General features: G+C 42.0%; 1 protein-coding gene and 1 non-coding gene across 12 annotated transcripts in view; one reads left to right on the forward strand and one right to left on the reverse strand.

Moving 5' to 3' along the window:
• The window catches only part of DYNC1I1 (dynein cytoplasmic 1 intermediate chain 1), a 581,233-nt gene that overhangs the window by 424,823 nt on the left and 129,577 nt on the right, over positions 1-26,833 (forward strand). For all 11 annotated transcript variants that reach the window (XM_069587460.1, XM_069587454.1, XM_069587461.1 and 8 more), the window contains 4 exons: positions 3,626-3,715; positions 11,227-11,389; positions 13,590-13,689; positions 22,986-23,111. In XM_069587460.1, coding sequence (XP_069443561.1) covers positions 3,626-3,715; positions 11,227-11,389; positions 13,590-13,689; positions 22,986-23,111 — 479 coding nt within the window. The remainder of the gene's footprint in view (positions 1-3,625; positions 3,716-11,226; positions 11,390-13,589; positions 13,690-22,985; positions 23,112-26,833) is intronic.
• On the reverse strand, positions 10,731-10,803 carry TRNAS-GGA (transfer RNA serine (anticodon GGA)). The gene has a single exon. It is a non-coding gene; the product is annotated as a tRNA-Ser (tRNA).

Below are 26,833 nucleotides of genomic sequence, written 5' to 3' on the forward strand. Positions count from 1 at the left end.
CTGTCTGAAGGAATACAGCAAGGCCTGTAGTAAGTATCGCTGAATCAGGTCTCAGGAGAGTGGATTCCACAGAGTAAGTAAGAATACAGTGTGGATGGATAACATGGGTTGGGAAGATCCCCTGGAGGAGGAAATGGCAACCCACTCCAGTATTCTTGCCTGGAGAATCCCATGGACAGAGGAGCCTGGCAGGCTACAGTCCATAGGGTCCCAAAGAGTTGGACACAGCTAAGCAAGTTCCACCCTCATAGTCTTGATATACACGCCCTGTGTGCTGTGTGTGGTGACCTCCGGAAATTGAAAGAACTCTCCATGCGATGTCCACCTCAAGAGCCTCCACACACCCCTGCTTGCACTGCAGCTGAGCAGCACACCTGCGCTTCAGGCATCTCTCCATGACATTTCTGTTTCATGATAGCTGTGGGTAGGGAGGCAGTGCCCTTAATGGTTAAAGATCAGAGACCCCATTACATGCAGAACCAGGTAGAACGTGAAGCCTGACATGGTTGGAAGATTTGGGGGGGAAATTACTCTGTCTCCTCATCTATTAAATTAGGTTGGTGGTACCAAGTTCTGACATATAAATTACATGATGCAAGTAAAGCATTCATCACTGCTTTAGGTGTGATTATTGTGCAAATAAATGTGGGAAAAGTGGAAACAGTGTCAGATTTCATATTCTTGGGCTCCAAAATCAATGCAGATGGTGACGGCAGCCACGAAATTAAAAATGGTTGCTCCTTGAAAGAAAAGCTATGATAAACCTAGACAGAGTATTAAAAAGCAGAGACATCACTTTGCTGACAAAGGTCCATCTGGTCAAAGCTATGGTTTTTCCCGTAGTCATGTATGATGTGAGAGTTGGACCATGAAGAAGGCCAAGTGCTGAAGAATTGATGCTTTTGAACTGTGGTGTCGGAGAAGACTCTTGAGAGTCCCATGGACTACAAGGAGATCCAATCAGTCCATCCTAAAGGAAATCAATCCTGAATATTCATTGGAAGAACTGATGCTGAAGCTGAAGCTCTAATACTTCAGCTGCCTGATGCAGAAAGCTGACTCATTGGAAAAGACCCTGATACTGGAGGGCAAGAGGAGAAGGGGACAACAGAGGATGAGATGGTTGGATAGCCTCACTGACTCAATGGACATGAGTTTGAACAAACTCAGGGGGATGGTGAAGGACAGGGAAGCCTACTGTGCTGCAGTCCATGGGGTCACAAAGAGTCAGACAGGACTTAGCGACTGAGCAACCACAATTGTGTGTCTCATTATCTCTTCTACTAGATTATAAAACCATAGAAGTTAAGGCACGTCACTGGCTTTATTAGTTTGCTAGGGCTGCCATAACAATGTCCCATAAACTGAGCAGTTTAAACAGTAAAAATGGAAAGTCTCACAGTTGTAGAAGCTAGAATTTCAAGATCAAGGTGTTGGCCAGTTGGTTCTGACGGCTGTGAGGGAGAATCTGTTCTGTGTCTCTGTGGTTTGCTGGCCGATTTTGGCACTTCTCGGCTTGTAGAGGCAGCCCTCTAGTTTTCGCCTTCATCCTCAATGGCGTTCTCCCTGCATGTCAATCTGTGTTTGAATCTCCCCTCGTTTATGAAGACACTGGTCGTGCTGGGTCCGGTGCCCTCACTGCTCTGGCACAACCTCATCTTAACTAATATACCTGCAGGGACACTAATTCCAAATAAGATCAACATTCTGAAGTCCTGGAGGTTTGGAAGTCAACATATAAATTTGGGGAGGGGGGACACAATTCCACCCATAACGTGGGATTTGGCACCTTCATATCTGTCGTATTTTACTTGTATTTAGTAAGTTCCAGGGAGTGGCTCCGGGACCCACTGGACTTGATAAAAGTCTCTAGAAGGTTCAGAGGTAGAGCTGCTTCCCAGCTTATTGGTCTTTTGAAAACTGCCTCTCCATCCAAGGTTTACCAGAAGAGAAACTTCCTTCCTCCTAGCACTTCCTTGGGCTTTGTGTTTGATCTTTGGCTCATGTCAAGTTGAATATTTTGCTCAGGACTTTCCAAGCTGGTTTTTAACAGACAGGTAGCCATAATATCTTTACATATAAAGATTTAGGTGTGTTATTTATAGTTTAACATGTCTAAATATCTGGGTAACTCAGTGTACTTATCAAAATTTTAAGTGAATGTCTTTGTCTCACAGGTATGTGTTAGTAATAATGTATTAATAATAAATGTGTTAATGTGTTAATAATAAATGACAGTTTCCCTCAAAGGCATCTTACTTTCTTTCTGATATGTGTATAGTGTGATTATAAAGTAATGAGGTTGGTTCCACAGTCTACACACATGCATATAGATTGCTATATTCTATTGAAAATTTGCATGAGATATTTCCAGTATCTAAATTGTAATACTGTACTGCACACATCCATATTTTTAAAATGGATATTCCCTCCACAAATCACTTGCTTAATACAGCAGAACTTTTGGAGTTGATTTTCAGGCTACATTTGTTTGGGCATTTAAACGTGCATTATATAATACATTCTCTAAATGGTTGGAGCTGAAAGTTTGAGTTGTTATAAATATCAGGATTTGTTGTCATGGAAATGGGACTCTCTACAGAGCTCTGAATGTATAGAAAGTCTGCAAATATTTGTTGAGTGACTGAATGTATGAGTGAGTGAGGGGGTGTGGAGGAAGTGAAGGCATTTCTTTTAAATTCCACTTGAACCAATGGAATCAGTAACCTATGGTGAATGTGATACTGAAGAGTGAAGGTAATATATTTAAAAAACACAGAAGCGAGTTTTAATTGTTTATATTGTCTTATTCCTGTAAGTTGGACTTTGTTGTTATACTTTGTCTTGTCCCTGCACCCTCTACCCTGTGACTGATGGTTTCAAGCACTCTGCAATGGAAGGGATCTCCAAGAAAGGCAGTTTTAGGGGGAAGAGACACAAGGGATGCACATTTGCATAGGGCAGGAAGGGCACTGGAACATCTGGTGGTGGTGGCTGACTGGTACCATTTGTTAGCACTCATTAAATTCACATTAATGCACGGGTTGCTCTGAATGTGTAAATGCCATTTCAGGTCAGTTTTTTTCTCCCAGGTCAATGGCAATGACTTTGGGGGGCCCTATCCTGGTTGTTTCCTTGCCAATGGCATTTGACCTGGGGTCAGACCTGTATTTAACCCTTTCCTGTAGGTCAAAACCAAATCAACAGGGTGAGGATGAAACTGGAAATGAGTGGTCTGTACAGCAGGTGTCCCCTGCGGAGAATGTGCCGCAGGTGGAAACAGTTTAAGATCTGTTCCTGGCCCATCTCTGAAGACGCTTCAGAGGTCAAAGATGCAATTCCAAGACATCCCGTGTGGCGGGGGGCCTGGGGATAGATGGAGCAGGTGCTGACTTGGAGCGGTTTCTCAGCAGCACGGTGGGAGGACTTTCAAAGAGACCCCTTCTGGAGATAATGTATCCATATATTCATGAGCACATATCTCGGGCATCCATCGTGGACTGATTTACTTAGAAGTTGCCCCGAATGATTAGAACTTTACCCTCTGCCCCTACCTCCCACCAGCAACCGGAGATTTTGGTTGGAAGGCAAGAATATAATGCATTTTTCTCTTTCTTTGTTCTAGAGGATGAGGACGATGAGGAAATGGTGGAACCTAAAGGGGGCCAGGATTCAGAACAGGAAAATGAAGACAAAAAGCAGGAGGTGAAGGAAGGTACAGTGTGGGAGAGAAACTGCGTCACTGTTTTATTGTTTTTATTTTTGTAACCAACATAAGGGGGTATAGAGGTAAGTAAAAAATTTAATATATGCCTCCAGAATGGAAGGTTTTCTGGGATTGTTCAGTACATTACATGTAGCAATATAAACTGAGTTCCTTTAGTTTTGACTGACAGAAACAAATAAAATACAGGTCATCCACAATTCCAGCAACAAGTCCAGTTCCTTTAAAAGTCCTGTAAAATTATTACTAAATAGCAGTAAAACAAGATACTTGTTATCAATTGACACGCTACCTAATTGACTCCGTCCTATATTCCCAATGATAACAGGAAAGGAAAGAAGCAGATAGAATGACTTTGTCAGCAGATTCTGAGGTTTATGCTTGTGCGCTATAGAGAAACGTCAACCATGGCCATCACTATGGTGTATATGGGCTGAGCCGCTTCAGTCGTGTCTGACTCTGTGTGACCCCGTGGACTGTAGCCCGCCAGGCTCCTCTGTCCATGCGATTCTCCAGGCAAGAAGACTGGAGTGGGCTGCCATGCCCTCCTCCAGGGTATTTCCTGACCCAGGGATGGAACCAGCGTCTCTTCCATCTCCTGCGTTGGCGGGCAGACTCTTTACCACTAGCGCCACCTGGGAAGCCCAATCATCACTACTGACTATGCTGTGAATGTTTTCTCCATGCTCTGCCCAGATCAGGAGCAGCCTCTATTTGCTCCAGGATAACAACGACTAATATTTAGTAAGGGCTTACTAGGTGTTTGGCTGTGTCCTTAACACTCCAAAGATACTATGCACCCTTTGCAACACCCTTTTGAAGCAATATAAACTGGGTTCCTTATTGTCTCTATCTTATAGATAGAGAAATAGGAAAAGAGACATTTAAAAACATGCCCTGTATGCATAATGTATAGGTACCGGGCCTCTGCTTGGAGCTGACCCCAAAGCCTATATACCTCCCCATGGTGCCCTCCTCCCGTAATAGTCCTGGGTTTCAAAACACAAGAAAGCAGGAATGTAAAAAGAATAGAAAGGTGTAGGCCAGAAACACTATAGCTGATGTCCTTAGAAATCTAATTTTGTGTGCTTTTGGAGATTTCCAGCCTAAGGAGAAAAAGAGAATTTGAGATTGTCATTCTTACTGAGAAGCGGAGTATCTGTGAGGGTGGACTCTTGCATATTTCCTGTTAAGTGTCCCGGGCTTAGAGCAACAAAAGTCTAATTAGAAGCTCAGCTTATTTTATTTTTACATTTATTTATTTTTAATTGATGATTGCTTTACTGTATTGGTTTGCTTTCTGTCATACATCAATTTTAAAATTTTCCATTTGCCTGTGACTCTGGCACACATGGTTGTCCCCAGGGACTTTGTAAGAGTGGGTATGTACTGGCCATGTGGACTCACCTCACCCTGCCCAGGCATGAGTGAGGTGGCTCTTTACTGCCAAATTCTAGGGTATGGCTGTAGACAGGTAGTAGATTCAGCATCTTTAAGAGTGGCATTCACAGAAGGCCCAAGTTACTTTTTCTGAGAGATTGTAAAAGGATCTGACTGAAGCAATTTCACGTTTAAACTCCTGCTAAGAATGTGGGGAGGCTTCCCTGGTGGCTCAGATGGTAAAGAATCTGCCTGCAATGTGGGAGGCCTGGATTTGGTCCTTGGGCTGGGAAGATCCCCTGGAGAAGAGAATACCCACTCTAGTTCCTTGCCTGGAGAATCCCATGGACAAGAAGCTACAGTCCATGGGTCTCAAAGAGCTGGATATGATTGAGTGACCAACACTTTCACTTTCAAAAACATGTGTATATATTTAAGCTGGTGAATAGAATGTCATTAACACAGGTGTAGCAAGAGACAAAATAAGTCCGAGTTTACTAAAATACTATTTTTTTTACCAAAATATCCTTAAGATGTACTGAGTGATAAGGAGCCAGGGTATATTTTGTGTGTCTTGGCACAGATTCCCTCCTGCCCCCCAACCCCAATCTCCAAATTGTCTTCTCTGGCAAAGCACTGCAACCTCCTTCTTAAGTTCTGAGCAAAAACGCCCTCCAGTTTTAACTGTTACTCATGCTTCATGGAATTGATTAAAGTCCTGTTCAAAGTCCAAAAGAAGTTTGAAAGTACATTTCCTGTTACTGCCATGCGTGCGTCTTAGTCTCTATTAATGGCTTTTCTGCACATTAGCACATGATGGGTTAAAAGCATGTTTATGCTGGCATCAAACTCTTGCTGGCTTTTTTTTTTTAAAGCAAGATAGTATTTTGCAAACTTTTAAAAGAGTCTCTAGCAGATACGATCATGGCGCCATTCACACAGCTGCGTGGTAGGCAGGGCTGTGTCAGCACTTCCATAGGAACCCTGAATTTCAGGGATTTATTACTTAGCCATAAACATTTGCTCTGGGCTGAAACTTGACATACACGGTTTTAAACCAGGGAACACATTTTTGAGAAATCTGGCCTTTTTTTAGAATTTAAAAAAGAGTGCTGAGGGGAAGATGGGGAAAAAAAAAATCTGTGCTCACTAGCTTTTGACATTTTTGCCCATGTGACATCAAAATTCATTAAACAGTAAAGAAATGTAGGTTCAATTTATTACTCTTCCCACTTTTTTTTTTTTTTTCACAAAAGAGTTGGGAAAAGCAGCAAGTACCTTTTAGCTTTTAATCAAATTTTAGGAAATTTCTGTATGTGAGTGTCCTAGTATTTTCATGTTTAGAAATTTAAAACAACAGAATCAGAAACTTAGCTCTTATAATTGCACATTAACTCATAAACCTCACATTAACGTCAGAGAAGGGCATCATTCTTTATTCAGTTTGGTTTTTCTTACTCTTATTTTTGAACTGATTTCACTGTAAAATTCTCTAAGAACCACTGTGCCTACTTAATCTGATTTAATATTTAAGTTATGTGGGTTTACTTACTTATTTTTTAACCTTTTGGATATATTTTTGAAAACTATTTAAAAGATGTAATTTCTACATTGAAATTTAAAGCTACCTCATTGAGAAAAGCATTTCTGAAATGGAGATTTTGAAAATTACTTTTGACCTAAAATGAGGTTGTATAATATTCAATATAAATTGTGGATTTCACTATGGATTTTACATTTTTACAGGGAACAAAAAACCCAGGAACTCTAGACATCAAAAGATATAGTGTATAGTAAATAGAGTAAATAAAAAAGAAACTGAAAAAATGCACATTCAGGTCAATAAGAAAACTCAAGAAAGCATAGCAAATAGGATAGGATCACTATGAGAAACACATAAAAAAAGTATTGTCATAAACAAAACCAAGACAAATTAGTATTTTAGTAATAAAAAGAATAAAAAATAGACCCTAAAATAAAATTCATACCAAAGTTTAATTTTTCAGGCTATGATTTCATAGAAATTGGGCAGTTTTCTAAACTTTGAATTTTATGACTCTAGGGCTTTGTTTTCATACTTCTTATTGAAGCTGAATGTTAACTGTTCGGGTAAAGTTCAGTAAGTTTGAAATTGGTCCTGTTATTTGGATTATATGAAAGTAATAACCACATCTTCTGCTTTTCCTGAAGAATCTTTATTTCTTACGAAAGATCACTTTAAATGCATAAAATATTGCCAGCTCTTGGCAGAAATAGTCCATGTTGCAAAAACAGACAACAAAACCTGCTATAATAGCACTTTCTGCTTAACTTGTAAGAAAAATCAAACATTGCTGTTGTCCTTGTTTTTCTCTGGCATGCCTGTGGCTATTAATTCCCATCTTTTCATGCAGTGAAGATGTTTAAAACAATTATTTAGGTTCCAGGGATAGGGGAAAACTGAAGAAACGGAAACTTCAGGGAGAATCTGAGGTCTATCCTAGAGTCAGACTGTTCAGGTTCAAATTGTTTATGCTTATATTTTAAATTTTGTGGACTCCATTAATACACTGATTTTCTTCTCGTGAAATACAGTGTCTGGAGAGGTTTTATCTCCTGAATACTGATATTGATTATGGTTCCTGGATAGTCCATTATGTTTTCATTACATTGTAATAAAACATCAGTTTAAAGATTCTTAAATATGAGAGGTTTGGGGTCTTATCAAACATAACTATGGCTCTATTTAACTCCTAAGTTGAATATTGTTTATGACTTTTAAAAAGTACTCATCTGTTATTTTGTGCTAACAAATCATGTCATTTGATCTCTGTTAGACATCAAAGCTTAATATAAAATATGTTCTTTGTTTTGGTTCTGTAGCAATTTAGTTTCAACCCAAATATTGTATTGTCAAACATAATATGTGGAGAGGCTCCTGCTTCACTTACCTGAACTTGGCTTCTGCAAATACACTTTGATCAGCCGTTTAGGTTTCTTTTAGAGAAGAAGTTATATGTCTTTAAAGCTGAGATCAAAATGACAATAAAGTACAGGGGGAAATATTTACAGAAAATTACACAGGAACTATTTTTTATTCAAAGTAATGGACCTGTAAGGAAAGATACAGGTGGAATAAAAGTAACTCAAAAAGATAAGCAGAATAGAATAGATATTTTTTAAATATAAAAATAGGAATAAAAGGGAAAAAATTCCTATTTCTCTGAGTAATTTCAAGTGTGTTTCAAGTCATTCATCAGCAGTGACTAAAGTCAAATGAAGCTTTTTAAAATAAAACATTCTTCTTGACCTTGTAGTATTCTAGTTTAGTGATGCTTATTTATGTAGCAGTAGTGACCAGAGATTGAAGGCAAAAGGAGAAGAGGGCAGCAGAGTATGAGATGGTTGGATGGCATCACCGACTCAATGGACATGAACTTGGGCAGACTCTGGGAGATAGTGAGGGGCAGGGAGGCTTGGTGTGCTAGCGTCCATGACGTTGCAAAGAGTTGGACATGACTGAGCAACTGAACAAAACAACTGATTATTGAATGCTCAACTATTTGCTGAGCTTCCCCAGTGGCTCAGCGGTAAAGAATTCACCGGCAGTGCAGGAGATGCAGGAGACTCAGGTTCGATCACTGGGTCAGGAAGATCCCCTGGAGGAGGGCATGGCAACCCACTCCAGTATTCTTGCCTGGAGAATCCCTTGAACAGAAGAGCCTGGCAGGCTACAGTCCATAGGGTCACAAAGAGTTAGACATGACTGAAGCGACTTCAAATGCATGCAACTATTTGCTAGTGTGTTTATTTTTAACTCTTAAAGCAGACTTGAAGTTTGGGTATCGTTGCCTCATTTTATAGATAACACTGCTGCTTAGAGAGCTTTTATTGATTGAAGAATCCAAGTTAGCAAATGGCATAGTAGCTCTCGGATTCCAGGTCAATTTTATAGAGTTCTGGTTATTAATGGTTTACACACAGCCTACCTCACTATTTCTCAAACCAGTGTCTGTGTAGCGTTTCTCAGCAGATGTTGATGGAGGTTCTTATAGAGTCCCAGTATACACAGGCGTATTTGGGACTCTGGAGATTTCAGCAACAAAGAAATCCCTCTGCCTCTTAGAATCGCTGGGGTGAACTGTATTTGGAGATTACCTTCTGCTTAGGGGATGAATCATGTTTTTGGTATAACATCACCTGGAGAGCATTTTATAAGGTGTGAGCCAACTACGTCATGATCATTCAAGTTTCTTGTTCAAATACAGACTTTGGGAGTCTGTCTAGAACCTCTTTCATTTTGATTTGGGGCAGAGGAGGGCAGGCCACAATGGGGGAGACATTCTGAACATTACGGGTTTGAGACCTACTTCCGTGGCTCTGCAAAAAGACTTCCCTGCGCCTTCTTTTATTTCTCTTATCCAGTGGGTCACCAGCTCTAATAAACTGTACAAGAATCTGCTCTCTTTCAGTCCTTACTTTCACTGGTTAAGTTTAAACCCCCATTGTTTCTTTTCTGAACCATTACCATATATTCCCAATTGGTCTCCCCATTTGTTTTCAGGGAATAACTTCTTATGTTGGAGTGTACTAAATTAACAGTGTTGTATTACTTTCAGGTGTACAGCAAAGTGATTCCTTCATACATATACATGTATCTATTCTTGTTCAGGTTTTTTGCCCATTTAGGTTGTTCCATAATATTGAGCATAGCGCCCTGTGCTATACAGTAGGTCCTTGTTCAAGGCAGTGGCTTCAAGATACCATTAATCAAGTCAAATAACTCTTCCATAAAACCTTATGCTGCAGGTGACTGCACCTAAATGATTCCTCTGATCATGTAGCCAGGTGGACTTTGGTCCTAGTTATGCGGATGGTTGTGGAAGTGTTTGGGAAAGCCTGTGGGTGAGTGATTCCACCCAGGGACCTTTAATGCACTGCCCTCCTCCTGAAGTTTAAACTTCAGGAGCTTCTGATCCTACTAGAAGAATAATCAATCAAACACTTATTGAAGTCTCTCTGCACGGAAGTTGAAATGGAGTTCCTGAAGAGCCACAATGGTTCAGCTGACAGTTTCTGCCCTTAGGGATTTCTCATTCTGGAGGAGTTCCTAACACTTCGTTTATAGGTTTATGTAAACTTTGCTACTGAAGGAACAGTTTTTGTAACCTAATCCTGACTCCGAGGTGAGCTGACTTTCAGACACTGACATATTGCTAGTTATTTAGTCTCTCTTGGCCTCATTTTGTATCTTCAGATTTAGTTTTGTATGATTAATCATGCTGGAAAGTAAGGCATAAAAACAATTGTGAGGTATCTTATAGCATTTATTTGTTTCTTGTGTTTGTTCAAAAGCAGAAGACATCTTGGGTAAAGGTGGGTTTGCAAGGACATGCTTTAGTTTTTGAGGGGAATTTATATAACAACCTTATCAAGCAACTATCTAAAATAAAATGAATTTATCAGTAGAAAGAGGCAAGGTGCTATCTGAATCGTATCTGAATCGTATTATGAAAGTGAAAATGAAGTCACTCAGTCGTGTCCGACTATGCGACCCCATGGACTGTAGCCTACCAGGCTCCTCCCTCCATGGGATTCTCCAGGCAAGAGTACTGGAGTGGGTTGCCATTTTCCCTCTCCAGGGGATCTTCCTGACCCAGGGATCGAACCTGGGTCTCCAGCATTCCAGGCAGATGCTTTAACCTCTGAGCCACCAGGGAAGCGTATTATAGATAGTTCTTAATTATTTGGTAAGTGCAGCTTAACCATAGCTTTACAACCTAATATACATGGTCTTACAGATTTCTCTACTATGTACTATTTGAGCTGTTTTTCAAGTTCAATTCAAAAGAAAGTAACATTCAGAACTGATTATTAAAACACACAATCATCTTCATTTGTAATATTTGTTCAACTCTTATGACATCTTTTTGTAAAGCTGGCAATGCAGACATCTGCAAAAAACCTTTGGTGTGAATTTAAGAGTAATTTAGAATTAATGCTAACAATGGCTTATTTTACTGTGTCCTATTTCTCTTTTGATAAACAGTGTCTTTCAAGAGTTGGATTCCTCTTGAAATGTTTTAATTATCCTTTTTGGTTTTTTTTTTGTCTTTCCCAACAATCTCTTTTACATAAAAAAGCTCCCCCAAGGGAGCTGACAGAGGAAGAAAAACAGCAGATCCTTCACTCAGAGGAGTTCCTCATCTTTTTTGATCGGACAATACGGGTAATTGAGAGAGCCCTGGCAGAAGACTCCGATATCTTCTTTGACTACAGTGGTCGAGAATTGGAGGAAAAAGACGGGTTAGTTTCTTGTGTGCAGTTAAAAAAAAATACTGTGATAAGTTATCTGTTGCTTCTGAACTCATTTATGTTTTGAGTAGGCAAATTGCAAGCCTGACAAATCAGAAGAGACTGAAATTCCAGAGCTGATCTTGCTGAACAGCTCTGGCTAAGGGCTTTGGTTATGATTTCTGGCTTAGAGTTTCCCTGTAATTATCATGTGCTTCAGTGAAATGCTTTTGAACTTGATATCTGGGGGACAGTCCAGGTGATAGGGGCTGGTAGAGTCATGTACATTGTCCTCTGGGAAAACATCCTTATAAGCAGTAAGAGGAGATTTACGTTATATCCAGGAGGTCTAGTTTTGATGTCTAAGCAAACAGGAAGCTGAGGAAAATAAACAGGAGATCCAGGAGAACCTTAACTGATGTGCAAGGCAACAAACAGAGACTGGCAACTTTTTCCTCTCATGATACCGTAAGATTATGTATATATGCCTTTTAGGAAACACATGTGCAAGCATATGTTTACAGATTAAAAAAAACCTGTCTATAAAACTATGGCCCCAAGCAACTTGCCCTGTGACTTCAGCAAGTGTATTGTCAACCATCTTCACGTAGATAATAGGAGGCACTTTATGAGCTTTGTAGAGAGACAGAACTGATGTTTAGCCACCAATTTCTCTTGGCAATATGAAAAGATGAGATCACCTGTTGTTTTCATCAGACCTGACATTTTACTACTTCTAAAATTCAAATACATTGTCAAAGGCCAACGCTGAAGATGCTCAAGGCCATGTAAACAGGTTTGGAAGGGAGTTCTGAAAATGTTCGTAACTGTTGATAGTATTGATAGACTATATCAAAGAGACAGTAGTTTGAATATACATGTTATATTTGTTTAATTTTAAAAAGCCATTACTCTCTGGCTCACTTAATATTCTGAGTCCTGTTTCCCTCTGGGCCTGGCACAGTATTATCTTGGGTGTATGTACCTCTTGGGGCTTCCCAGGTGGCGCTAGTGGTGGAGAACCCGCCTGCCGATGCAGGAGATGCAAAAGACGTGGGTTTGATCCCTGGGTCGGGAAGATCCCCTGGAGGAGGAAACGGCAACCTACTCCAGTATTCTTGCCTGGGGAATCCCATTGACAGAGGAGCCTGGTGGGCCACAGCAGTGGGGTTGCAGAGAGTCAGACACGACTGAGTGACTGACACTAAAGGATAGTGTAAGGAACTTGTCTGAGTTTGCAGTGGTGGAGCTGAGGAAGAGTTAGCTAGGGGAGAAAAAGTCATAATAAGTTAGCTCTGTGGAACCCAAATACCTAGCCAGAGATCAAGTCACCCAATCGGACAAGTGGTGCAGGGTGCAAGGCCATAGAACAGAAGAAAGAACAGAAAATAAGGTGAGTGGGGAGGAATTCCTGAACTGAGGCCCGAGGAGTCTAGATAGCTTTTTATGTGGATCCAGCTTTTTATGTGGGATCCATACCCAACTTAAGTATGACCCAACTTAAACACGCAGTCTTGTGGAGCAAATGTATGATCAGTGCAGAGTTCTTCAGAGGATGGTCTGTGGCCAGTTGAATATCAGCCAAAAAAAAAAAAAATCAACACTGGCCAAAATGTAATCCTCCCCCACCAGGATGCTATTCTGGTCTATGTTAAGTACCTACAATGTTTGGTGAATCCCTCACCCCGCCCACCCCCCAGCAGGCCTGTCTCCCTGTGCAACTTTTCACTTGCTATTGCACAAGGAGGCCGCCCGCCACAGTAAACCAGAAATTATAGGTAAAGTGAAACTTGCGTACACTTCTGGTCTAAGGCCAGATCAGTTGACACTGATATCAAAGAATCTCCCAGTGTGCTGTGCTTTCTTGAAAGCTGGGAGATTTCTTGTAAACTCTGCTCCAAGGCAGAACGTTTTAGGGGGAGGAGAATGCTTTAGAACTGGTCAGGATGGGAACCTGAAACAAATTTGACATTTCACACCAGGCTTGGAACAACATGTGGAAACCTTATCTGGGCCAGGTAAGAGAGAACTCTGCATGAAGGAGGCTGCCTTTAGTGGTCATTTATGATCAGCGTTTGCTCTCTAAGTTGATGCTTTGGCTTCAGAGTACTGTGTGCCATGCTCTTGCCATTTTGTTCTTTCAATATGAGCAGTAGAGATGGAATCCCATTTTGAGGCATCTTATTTATCTTTGATCTTTAAACCCTCCTAGGGACATCCAGGCTGGAGCCAACCTTTCTTTCAGTCGTCAGTTCTACGATGAGCATTGGTCCAAGCATCGAGTTGTCACTTGTATGGACTGGTCTCTCCAGGTAAGAATTGTTGTTGGGTCGGGACAAACTGGACTTGTGTTCTCATGGCATTTGTATTACAAAAAATAAGAGAGAATTGCCTCGCTAATTTGGATGTGTTCACTGACCCATAGTTTTCTTGTATGCTTATGGTTTTCTTTCTCATTTTGCTGAAGTTTCAGTTTAAATTTGCACTCTGTTATTCATATCCATTGAGTACTTACTCTGTGCCAGGTACCAGCCCAGGAGCCGGGCCATTCTTTCCATGAAACCACTCTCACTAAGGCCGCCAGTGCTTTGTCAAATCCTGTGGGTATGTTTAAGCCTTCATCTACCCTGACCTCTCTTTGTCACCCAGCTTTGTTGACGTTCTCAAACCTCTAAAAATATTCTCCTTCCACTGAGTTCTACAACGCGACTCTCTTCTAGTTCTTGAACTCCTCTAAGACTTATTTTTTCCTCTTCTACCCCGTGATCCTCCTGGTCATGCTCCCATTCTCTCTTCTGGACATGCTGTCTGTGGGAAGGGATCTCTTCCACTGCTATCGATTCAGCCATCACATGGGCAGTCTTTTTCTGTCCCCACCGAAAATCTCTCCTGAATTCCACTTTACACCCCAGAGAGACAGATCCATTCAGGTGTCCCATAGAATGGCAGATTCATCACTAACTCATTATTTCCACACGTCTAAAGTCCTTTTTTGCCTACTCTAAACCCTGACTATTCACTGGAAGGATTGATGCTGAAGCTGAAGCTCTAATGCTTTGGCCACCTGATGCAAAGAGCTGACTCATTGGAAAAGACCCTGGTGCTGGGAAAGATTGAGGGCAGGAGGAGAAGGGGGTGACAGTGGATGAGACGGTTGGATGGCATCACCAACTCAACAGACATGAGTTTAGGAGGTAGTGTAGGACAGGGAGGCCTGGCATGCTGAAGTTCATGGGGTCACAAAGCATCAGACATAACTTAGCAACTGAGCAAAAACAACAATTCTGTGTTAAAGCCATCACAACATACTCAAAGGCCTAAAAAAACCTTTCATCACTAACATCAAAAACTTCCTCTCCTTTATCTCCCAGACTTACTCAGTCACGAGGACTGTCTATTTCTCTACTCCTATATTCCTTATCTTACCCCTGTCGTATTGCTCATCTTCTCATGGTCTTTCTGCACCCAAACTTGTCCACCTATCGTTTTCTATCTAGACATCTAGCCAAATAATCTTTCTAAAATACGGATCTGATCACTTTACTCCATGGATTAAAACTCCCTGTTGCCTGTAAGAGAAAAAAAAAAAAAATCTAACTAAACTCCCTAGTGTAGCACTCCTAATGAAAGCACTCAACTCCCTAGTGTAACGTTCTAGGGAAAGCAGGCAGAGTTACCAAAAGCCAGCTTGCTGAATGGCCAACTCGCTTAGTGTGTCATTTACCCAGCAGTGAGAAGTTACATAATGCACGTCGAGGCACACAGCTGAACTGCGGCGATCTAACTCACGAGCCTGTGCTCTGGGTGGTCATCGGGTGGTCATGCCGTGTTCCCTCCTGTAATGACAATGATATAACAGCAATGAGGGAGCTAGGGACGATGGATGCTGGGCACTTCTACACAGCACATCTCTTCTTCCTTTTAATCTGTGCTTTTATTGGGAATAGTGATCATGGCTAGCTTCTTTCTCTTTTTTCCCATTGTGGCTTCACTGGGTCTTCACTGTGGTGCCCGGGCTTGTCTAGTTACAATGCTCGGGCTTCTCGTTGCAGAGCGTGGGCGCAGGCTCAGTAGTTGAGGCACACAGGCGTCTTGAGTTACAACACGTGGGCTTAGTTGCTCCCAGGCACATGGGATCTTAGTGCTCCAACCAGGGATTGAACCCACATCCCCTGTATCGGAAGGCAGATTCTCAACCACTGAATCACCAGGAAAGTCCCCATGGCTAGCTTTTAATTTGTGCTTCTTATATGCTAGGCACTGTGCCAGCTACTCCAAAGGCATTATTTTATTTCACCCTCGTAACATCAAGCTTCCTGGGTAGTGCTGGAGGTAAAGAACCTGCCTGTCAATGCAGGAGACTTAAGAGATACAGATTTGATCCCTGGGTCAGGAAGATTCCCTGGAGGAGGGCACAGCAACCCACTCTAGTATTCTTGCCTGAGGATTCCCAGGGACAGATAAGCCTGGCGGGCTGAGAAGTCAGACAAGAGGTTCTAAGTGCTGAATGACGTAGGGCTGATAGCAGGTGCTTTCAGGGTTCAGTGGAGATCGGAGTCTGTACCTCTTGTTGGACAGGGTGTCTTAGAAGACTGGGATTAGAGAAAGGGAGGGGGGAAGAGAGTGTTCCCGGCAGAGCAGTGAAGCGGATGATGTGAAGAGCCCCATGTGATCGTGCTGGGGAACAGAACACTGAAGAGGAATGTAATCCCCCGCAACCAGGCTGTCAACAGCCACAAAGTGGGCGAGTGTTCTCTCCTCTTGAATCTCCTCTTACATCCAAACAAGAGAGCATGCGGGGCACAGTCGTGCAGAGGCTGATGCAGGCAGGGGTGTACCCAGCCACTTCCTGCCAGCCAGCGCATGGGTGGTCTGTAAGCACGCTCGGTCGTGTGTGCAGAAATCAGATCCAAGGTGGAGAAAACACTTAGTGCGGCTCATTCACTTGTTCACAGTCTGAAGATTACACAGGAACCTTATCTGACACATTGCTCAAGGGCAGCTTTTGCTGAGTCCCTGGGTCTGCTGATAACGCTCCTGGAGGAGGTGGTGGGACCCTCGCCGGTAGGGCTGGTCCCCACCTGGCCTCGGCATGGGGTGGACATCTACCTGTTGCCCACAGGGAGATGCGTCTCCACACAGGATCTTGTGTATTGTTCGTGTTGCTGAAAGAGAAACTGGAAAGGGCGGAAGTTCTACCATAGAGACTCTATATCGGTTTTCCCCCATTTTTGTGTAATCTGTCATCTGCAGTGTGGGGAAGGGGTTTGCAGTTCTGAAGACTGTATTTTATATGAAGCATAAGAAAAAGGAATGAGAATCCTTAGTTCCAGGGTAGCATCGACATATATACACTCCCGTGTATGCAATAAGTAGCTAGCAGGAAGCTGCTGTATAAGACAGGGAGCTCAGCTCCAGGATCTGCGAGGATAAAGGGGTGGGTTGGGGTTGGAAGGGAGGCTCTAGAAGGAAGGGCTAAATGTATATGTATGACTGATTCATGTTCTTGTACGGCAGAAACCAACACAACATTGTAAAGCAATTATCCTCCAATTAAAAATAAATTTTAAAAAAGGATAATAAAGGAATTTGATGAACACAACACCGAAGAACCCCTAGTTCCTACATCCTAACAATTTAGTGGCGTTCAATTACCAAGTTTACATACTTATGGGATGAAGAGACTTTCTGAGTAAATCTATGTGGAATCCCGTGATGTTCAGAAAGAGGAAAAGGACAGACGCATAGTCTTCGAGTCCAGCAGAGACGTGTGTACTTACGAGTGCAACAGAATGGCAAGGGTGGGGGAGGAAAAAACCATAAGATTCCTCATAGCTTCGCTTTGAGCTCCTGGATCAAAGGTCTCCTTGGTCTTCTTCCTAAACAAGAACACTTTACCTTGGCAATATCTGCAAAATAGCCCCCAGTCATTATCTCCTGAAGGACATTGGGGCCCTTGGGGAGTTATGTCAACTTTGCTGTTCATCAAATATTGTGTAATAGAGGGAGTCAATAATACTGTCTGCATTCAACATGACAGATTTGGCAGTTGTATACAAAACCAGATTTATGATCTTTCTCCCACCCTGTGTATTCCTCTCACGTGTGATTTGCATCCTCTCACCTTGGAGTCATTCAGGATACAAACACAAGTCATCTTTTTTATTGAAGTATAGTTGATTTACAATGTTGTGTTACTTTCTGATGTACAGCAAAGTTATACATATATGTGTGTGTTCTTTATTCTGTTATTTTTCGTTGTGGTTTATCACAGGATATTGAACACAGATCCCTGTGCTATACAGTAGGACTTCATTGTTTATCCATTTTATACATAATAGCTTACATCTGCTAGCGCCAACTTCCCTCTATTCCTCCCCCACTTCCCCTTCAACCACGCCCCCTTCAAGTAATCTTGGATAGCTCATTTAATTGCCAAGCCCAGTCAAATTTATGGTAGCAAAAAGACCCCCACTGTCACCAATTCAAATCTACTTACATGTGGAATCGATCCCTACTGTATGTCATGCCATCTTCTTCTTGCTTATATCAGGAAATAGCTTCCTATCTGGTCTTCCTGCCTCAGTTCTCTATTAAGTACTTTTTCCAGGTTACTATTTGTAATGATTACCTGTTTGCCCTCAGTGTCACCTTGAGCAAGTCACCTGACTTCTCTTGGCTTAAGTTTTCTCATTCCCAAAATAGTCATCAAACCTCGCTCCCGTGCTTATTGTGAGTATTAAATGAATTAATGTACTTTAAAAGCTTAGACTTTAATAAAGTATCTAGTATAGTAAAAGTGCTCAATAAAGGTGGCATAGTAGTGAAAGTAGTGGTCTAATTAGAAATATTAGCAATTGCAGAGGGTGACTCCCAGCATAAAGTCTAAAATCATTAGCCTGTATTCAGTGACTTCTGTGGGAATGTCTTGAAGCACCTCCAGCCCTTTAATCTTTTTCATCTCTTCGCCTTACTTGCCTCCCAGCCAGGTGCTATAACCTCACTGTTTTCTGAATGTGTTCTCCATTGCATTAGCTCAGAAAAATTTACCCCTGGCTACCTTCAGCAAAGAGGGAAATTTATTCTAGTCACTGGAGTACTCAGGGAATCCACAGAAAAGACAAAGAACTGGGACTCAGGAGTATAAATCTGGGCAGCTTGAGAGGCTTCACCAATAGAATGCTGTCATTACTTGACTCATTTGCAACCCAGGGAGTCTATGTCTCATTTCAAAATTTACAGTTAACAAGGTAGAGAATATGATTGCCCTAGCTGGGATGAATGAATTCTCCCTGGGGAGTTTGACATCTGTGTATTGAGGTAGTTTCCAAGGATTGGGAGAATTATTGTGAACCAGGCTGATACCCAAGAGAAATCTCTGGCATCAGTATTTGTTCCCTTGTCTATACTCTTCTATTTCTGCTCTCCTATCACTTTCCCATGTGACAGGGCCCAGTCAATCTCATTTATTCTCAGAAGTCCTTTTCAATATCTCTCCCTGGCATACCACATTCCAGCTGAAGTGGCTCCTTTATCCTCTGGGCTTTGATAGAACTCCTTTCCTATCTCCATCGTAGCATGTCCTGCTTTTCTATTCGTGTTGCAGTTTTCCATACACATGGCTCACCTCCTCCTACTAAATGGTGAGTGCCTGTAAAGCAAAGCATGTTACTGTTGACATTCTCGTCCTGCGTTTTCTTATTGCGGTAAAAGTCACATAATATAAAACATACTATTGTAACCATATTTAACTTACAGTTCAGTGGTGCTAAATACATTCACATTGTTGTACAGCTCTCACCGTCATCCACCTCCTGAATTTTTCACCTTCCTAAACTGAAATTCTGTCTCCATTAAACACTAAGTCCCTATTCCCCCTCCCCAGGCCCTACCCCCTGAAATCTACCAGTGTGCTTTCTGTCTTGTCCCACATTTTACTTATTGAACTGAGGGCCTTACATAGGCTTCCCTGGTGGAAGAATCCGCCTGCAATGCAGGAGACCCGGGTTCAATCCCTGGATCGGAAAGATCCCCTGGAGGAGGAAATGGCAACCCACTCCAGTATCCTTGCCTGGAGAATCCCATGGACAGAGGAGCCTGGTGGGTTACAGTCCACGAGGTTGCAAAGAGTTGGATATGACTGAGTGACTAATATACTTTAGTGCCTTACATATGCTTGGGGGCCACTTGAGGCATGCCACAGTGTAAGAGACGTGGTCTTGAAACAAATAGACTTCAAGCAGGATCTCACTTTGTCATTTATTAGCAACTTAACTTGGAACAAATTCCTTACCCAGTTTCTTACCTGGGCTGCTTTGTCTGTAGAAATGGGAAAACCCGTTGCTTTAGACAACTGCAAGAATCAAGTGAGTGAACATGTCACCCAGCCCCTTGTTAGATGCATAATGACACTTAAAGCATGTTGGTTCCTTCCTTGCTAGTAAATGTCAGATTTTATTTTTTATAAGAACAAACAGCTTGAGAGCAGAGTGGGCAATTTCTGAGTAAAATTCCCCTAGGTTAATTATTAGATAATTCAGCCCTGTGAATAATCACCAACTTCCCAGGAGTTGATATTCTCTTTAAAATAATAATTTTAATATTTCAATAATCATGCAGAGAATGACTACTTTTTTTGTTGGAAAATAAGAAAATATTGATTAGTCATGTTCAAACAGACATACTAGAGGAGACTTTGAAATCATAAACACTTTCATGACTTAAGAGTTAATCAGTATCTTTAGGCCTTTTGATCCCAGTTATAGAAATTACACCAATAGCATTTCACTGGTATTTGAAAAAAACTCTCCCTGTTTTCTAAAGGGGTTTTAAGCCCAATAATTTAAGATTTTGTTTTAAAGTGGGAGCCAGCGATGAGACCCAGATGTGAAGCTGTGGGATATTATTCCAGACACATCTGGCTGCTCATTGGCCACTGGGGTAGTGGTGTTGATGTTTATAGAGTTGCCTTTTCCCATGTGACCTAGTTAAACTTCAGATGGACAGTCTGGAGACTTCTGTGTTTATCTGGATGTTAGTTTCTTTGAGTGGGCTTTGAATCAAAGGCCTTTCTTAATAGGCCTTTGATTCATCCGCTGAGGAGTGTTTTCTAATAAAGAATGATTACTTCCCCTGGCGGCCACATACATGCGTCTCGTTGCAGGCTTATACTTCCTCTGCACCAACTGGTAAATTGTAACTCTCTGCAGCTTTCTTAAGCTGGGGGAGTTCAAAGAATGAATAAAACACATAGAAGACTCAGGCTTAATTATCTTTGATAGGAAAAAAAAAGCTGATGTTCAAATTTTTACTGACAAACTTATGTTAAATATATACAGTGTAGTGAATAAGAAGGAAAAAACTAAACTACCTGTGAGCAAAGAGTGGTATGATCTGCTATAATCCTGATAATCCTGATAGTATATTTAATGGGGCTGCCGTATGGAAATCCCGGGTAGGAATGACGTTTTCATACAATGTACTCTGACTCATAAATACTTGCCATGAGATTCAACCTGTCTATTTCTAACGCTCAACGCAGAGTTCATGTATAGTGAGTAGGTATTTCTACTTGCTGTAGAGTCCTCTTAGTTATGTTACTACTTGAGTTTCTTTCACTTGAGCTTCTAATTGTTGGCATTATTTAACAACAAAGGATTAAAGATAGGATCTTGCTGCTGAGCGCAGAGTCACTAACATAAAAAAAGAGTATTTGTAATTCAGTAGATTTTGGCACAAGTTTATCATGCTAGGACTTACTAGGCCTGGATTCAGAGGTCAATAAAACCAAGTCCCTACACTCAAAAAGCTTACAATCTAGTCGTGGACATAGACCGGGAAAAGCCATAATACAACTTGACACGTGCCTTAATAGGGGGACATACGTAATGCTAAGGGGGGTGATGAGAGGCAATGAGGGGTGGTGAATGATTAGGTAGGATTAGGTCTGGAGGACTTGACGCCTACATGGAGTCTTAACAAATAAGTTAACAATGTAACCAACACAGGAGAGGCTTTTCAGTGAGAGTGAGTGTCAACTCATGGTACAGAGGCTGTACCTATGAACCTCAGAACTAGCCCAGTGAGGCTGGGTCATAGGTAGGGGTTGGGAGGAAAGGGGGTAGGTTGTAAGAGATTAGGCAGAGAAAGTAGAAGCTAACAGATCGTGTGAGCTCAGTTGTTCAGTCATGTCCAACTCCTTGCAACCCCATGGACTGTAGCCCCCTAGGCTCCTCCGTCCATGGGATTTTTCCAGGCAAGAATACTGGAGTGGGTTGCCATTTCCTCCTCCAAGAACAGATCATGAAGGATCCTAAATGACCTAGATTTTATCTTGAAAGTAATGATGAGCCATTAAGCTTTTCTAAGCAGAGAAACGACTTAGCCAGATACATGTTTCGTAAAGTCATATTGACAAAGGATGGAGGGTGGAGTAGGTGAGCGCGGGGCCTGGCAAGCCTAGAAGCAGAAAGTCATTTAAAATGCTGTTGTCTTCATCCAGACAAGAAATTCATTTAGGAGGCTCTGACGTTAAGGATAGAAAGAAGCATACATTTGAAAGGTCTTGAGGAAGTTCTGAAGCAGCATGTAGAGAAGAAAGAGGGAGGGGTAAAAATGAACGTGGAGCGTCTGGCCCAGTCAGTGCAAAGTCCTAATGAGAGGAATGTTGAAACAGCTTTTTGTAGAAGGCAACAAGCTCACTTTCCTGTGCATTGCATCTGATGTGTCTATGTACAGCCTTGAGAAATCTCCAGTAGCTGTAAAATATGCATCTTAGAAATCAAGCCCAGAGATAAATGTTTGAACATTGTCAGTATATGAATGCTAATAAAAGCTATTGGATGAGATCACCAGGGAAGAATGTGTAAACAGACACCAACAAGAGGACAGAAAACAGCCCCAGCCCCCCATAGGTAGTAGAAGGAGCTGCAGAGGCTAAAAACAGTGGTTCAGAAGAGTGGGAGAGAAAGGTGTGATGGAAGCCAGCACAGGAGAGAGGAGGAAGCCGCCCAAACGTCAGATACCGCAGAGGTTCAGCAGTGTGTGTACTTTGATGGTGACTATGACAAGCACATGTGGAATGTTGCGGGTAGAAACCAGATTCATTGGGCTGAGACACGAAGTTGGGACTAAGTATGTGCTGTGCTGTGCTTATAATCGCTCAGTCATGTCCAACTCTTTATGATCCCATCAACTGTAGATCAGGCTCCTCTGTCCATGGGATTCTCCAGGTCAAGAATACTGGAGTGGGTTGCCATGCCCTCCTCCAGGGGATCTTCCCAACCCAGGGATCGAACCCATGTCTCCCGCATTGCGGGCAGATTCTTTACCATCTGAGCCCCCAGGGAAGCCCTAATATACTGGAGTGGGTAACCTATCCCTTCTCCAGGGGATCTTCCTGACCTTGGAACCAAACCAGGGTCTCCTGCATTGCAGGCAGATTTTTTTAGCAGCTGAGCTACCAGGGAAGCTCTGGTATTAAGTCTGCCACAGCTTAAAAAGCAAGTACCATTTCAAGTGTATAATATAGCATGCGTCTGTTGCAATAAGAATCTTTCCCTTGTGTTGTCATCTTGGCGTAACCCATCCTGTGACTTCTTCCATTTAGTACCCTGAGCTGATGGTCGCTTCCTACAACAACAACGAAGATGCTCCCCATGAACCAGATGGAGTAGCCTTGGTTTGGAACATGAAGTTTAAGAAAACCACACCAGAGTACGTCTTCCACTGTCAGGTAGGAGTCAGCACTGCAGAAATAGCTGACATCTCCCGTGAGGCCAAATATAGCTCGTGCGGCCTTGCATCTGTTTCATGTGGAGAAGCAGCACAGAGCTTAAAAACGGAATTGTTGACAATTTTGGAAAATTCCCCCACAGTAACCTAATGTTTTGGGAAAGTGGCCACCCTCTCCAAACAGTTAGGAAGCCTGGTTGGGGACTGTGTGTCATTTTCTTTCTATTTAAAACAGCGCCATGAGGACGAGTTTATAAAGGCCTCGCACTTAGGAAGAAATCCGGGTGTACCACTTCCTCTGCTTAGCAGGAACATATGTTCGCCCACCCACGTGGACATCCGCAGAGCAATAGCAGTTCAAGTTCCCGCCTCGCTCTGAAATGCAGTTCAATACGATTTCGCCAGTTTTAAGTTGATGGGCACCATCTTACTTCACAGATAATAATACTTTGGTAGCCAGTTTAGGGGAAGGTTTATCACCCTCTTTTTTTTGAATTGTTGAGAAATAGAGATACTGTTTCTGGTTTGCAACTAGTTTGGGATGTTTTACTGCTTGTGTCTGCTGACACGTTGGTCCAGTCCTCCATTTGACACAACACAGGCTGAAAGTATGTAACAATTGCCCTGTTGCCACGGCTCTGCTGAAATAATAGGCCTTGGTAGTGGCCAGTATACCAACCCCTGTATTAATGCCCCTCTCCTATGATTATGCACAGGAAAATACAAACAAACATTCTAGCTCAAAGTTTCAGCTCCTCAGATATAATTCAGAGGTCCTGAGTGACAGATTACTCTGAAAACAAATACATCAGTTGAAGAGACTGGGTAAACTTGTTGATATTTGAAAGCTTAGTGCCATTTTATATCTAAGAGCTGAGTATCGTTTTGAACTAAAATATGTTTAGACTTTAAAACATTATCAGATATAATTTGAGGAACAAGGACTGCTGGAACAAAGGTCCTAGCTTCAACCTGATTGAGTAACCTCTAACTCTGACCATGTTTTTCTAATTTGCTATCATAAAAACAACAAGTCCTGGTCTGCATAGTAAATAACCTTTATTTTTTGAACCTTTGAAATGAGAACAGTTTTTTCTTTCTTTCTTTCTTTTTAAGATTATCAAATTTGTCAGTCTGATATGCTCTTTCTGTAAACATAGAAGCACAAAATCCTAATTTTATTCAGTTTAAAGAGTTTTGCTGAATTGCCAAGCAAATACTAAAAGGATTATGGGATAAACAGAAGCACATTAAAAAAAAAAAAAAAACAGCGCCATTTGAAGTATTTTGAATAGTGTATAAATCATATACTGAATTTTTTTAACTTTAAGAAGTGACACACTATATTGTTTTGGTCAGCGTACAAAATGTTTATCATCATCAAAAAAATGTTTATTATTATATTAACTAGCAGTGGGTTGCCTGTGACAATAACAATTTGAGAATGTGGTTAACATTCACAACATTGCATAGTAACAGGTCAGTAGGAACTAATAAGTTGAGTGAAGACACAAATTCCAGAAGGTTTGGGAATTAACTAGAATTTTCAAATTTTCAAATTGTGTTTTCTGACACATTGACTGAGAAGAACATCCTTTCTTTTCGTCTCCTGCTGTCTTTGGGATCATTTATGAAAAGCTTCACCAGAATGCCTTTAACCTTATTTTTACTTGCTTTTTAAATGCTCCAATGTATGTGTTCTAGAAGATATGCTCTTGATTTTTTTTCAAGTCAAAAGTGCTCTTCATATCCTACCAAAAGATACTAAGATATCTCTGTATCCCCCAAATTCCTACTACTATCTTCACTTCATCTGGTGACCAGAAGCTGGCGGGGGGAGTTTCATGCTTTTGCTCCCTATTTGAGAAATTTCGTACCCAACTCCCTGCCCCTTCTTACCACGCCCCGCCCCTGCCCCCCCCACCCCCACACACACACATACACACTTATTCCCTGTGGCTCACTCATTGCTGGGGTCTGCTTCTGAGGTGGTCAGAAGAGCAAGAGTTTTTCCAGGAGGGGATTCACCCGTGTTGAACATGACACAGCGTGCCCTGGAGAGTACCATCTCTGTTGGGATAGTGGCCCATCTTGCCACAGTTGATCTCGATGAAGTTTCAATCACCACCAAGTAAGTAACAGTGGTTGCGGAAGTGCTGTGATCCTGAGTGTGGCTGAGCTCTTGGGAGACCAACGCAGGGTTAACTTGGACACCCAGGGAGGGTGCGCATGACTTGGGGGGTGGAGGTGAGGTGGAGGGAAGAAGTAACAGGACAGTTTGGTTGCCGTGACGTAGCCATGGTAGTTCAGGGGGAATTTGGAGGGGCCGCAGGACTAAAACTAGTGACGTGTAGAAGTGTTAGCCGCTCAGTTGTGTCTGATGCTTTGCAACCCCAGGGACTGTAGCCCCTCGGGCTCCTCTGTCCATAATTCTCCAGGCTAGAATATTGGAGTGGGTAGCCATTCCCTTCTCCATGGGATCTTCCCAACCCAGGGATGAGACATGAGAGAAACCAAACCCTCCACTCACTGACCTCTCGCTCTTTGTTACGCCCCTTCAAATCATTAGTAGAGCTTATTTATTGCAGCTGGTCCTCTCTAGATACACTCTCACTGAAATTGGGTAGGTTGAACTTGTTTCCACATTCTCCTGTGATGTTCTAATAATTTCAAAATTAGTTTGCTTAATAAGAAAGGGGGCTGAGGGTAGGGAGGAGCTGCGAGTGCCTTATGATTGTACTTTTATCAGTTTGGACTAATTGCAATAGCTGGCCATTTCTTGCTGATCTCTGCCGATTCTCCGTGTTTTTGGCAAGTGTATGTAGTTGCAAACAAATCCTATGACTCAGAAAAACATCATCTGGGGCACTAGAAAACAAATGCACAAGATACAGACAGCGGTTCAGTGTTCCTTTGCGAGGACTGACAGGCTTTTATCCTAATGGTATCCTAATCTCCTAAAGATTGCAGGAGGAAGGCTCCTTTCTCTCTGAAAATAGCAAGGCCAAATACCCTCTACTTTCGTGGGCAGTCTTCTGTCTTTACTAAACTGAATTTTTAGTATGGGCTCTGGTTCTGCGTTTTCTATTTTCATTTCAGTAAGAGCCATCCGTACTTGGAAAACATCAGTGGACTCTGCGTGGAAGTCAGTCACTGGTCCCCGCCACACCGTCTGGCAGCGCTCCTGCCGTCTTCTGTAGTGGCTTCCCCACACTGTCATTAGGTCATGCGTCTGACCACCCTGCATTGCTTACCCTGGTGTGGTCTTTCTCTTTTAAAACAGAATGAGTAGAATCAGAAATACATATCTTAGAATTAGCTGCATTGAGGAAAGTGGAAAAGCTATATTTAGAGGCTTGGCTTTGTCAGAGGTTTTTATTTTTACTTTTATTTTTTTTCCCGATTTGGTTTCTTTGTCCTTGGCATTCTCTTCTTATTATCTGACAATGACCTGAAATTGACATAGACCCAAATCGCTCCTGATTTGGGGGTTGGAGCGGGGGAAGCAGAATGTGAAGTGGGGTTCATACCAACTAACCTCATTTGTGCCCGTGTTTAAAATCCTCAGCTGACTTTTTCCGCATCTTCTCTTCTCATTAAGGTTCTATAAAGATTACAGATTGAGATTGCAGTGACAGCTTTAGCCATTCAGCGTCTGGTTCTGCATGAGGTTCTCCCAGGCTGCAGACCTCCCTGGGAGGAGTGATGGGATTGTGGGCTGCT

Source organism: Ovis canadensis, chromosome 4 (assembly GCF_042477335.2).
Source record: "Ovis canadensis isolate MfBH-ARS-UI-01 breed Bighorn chromosome 4, ARS-UI_OviCan_v2, whole genome shotgun sequence".
Taxonomy (NCBI): Eukaryota; Metazoa; Chordata; class Mammalia; order Artiodactyla; family Bovidae; genus Ovis; species Ovis canadensis.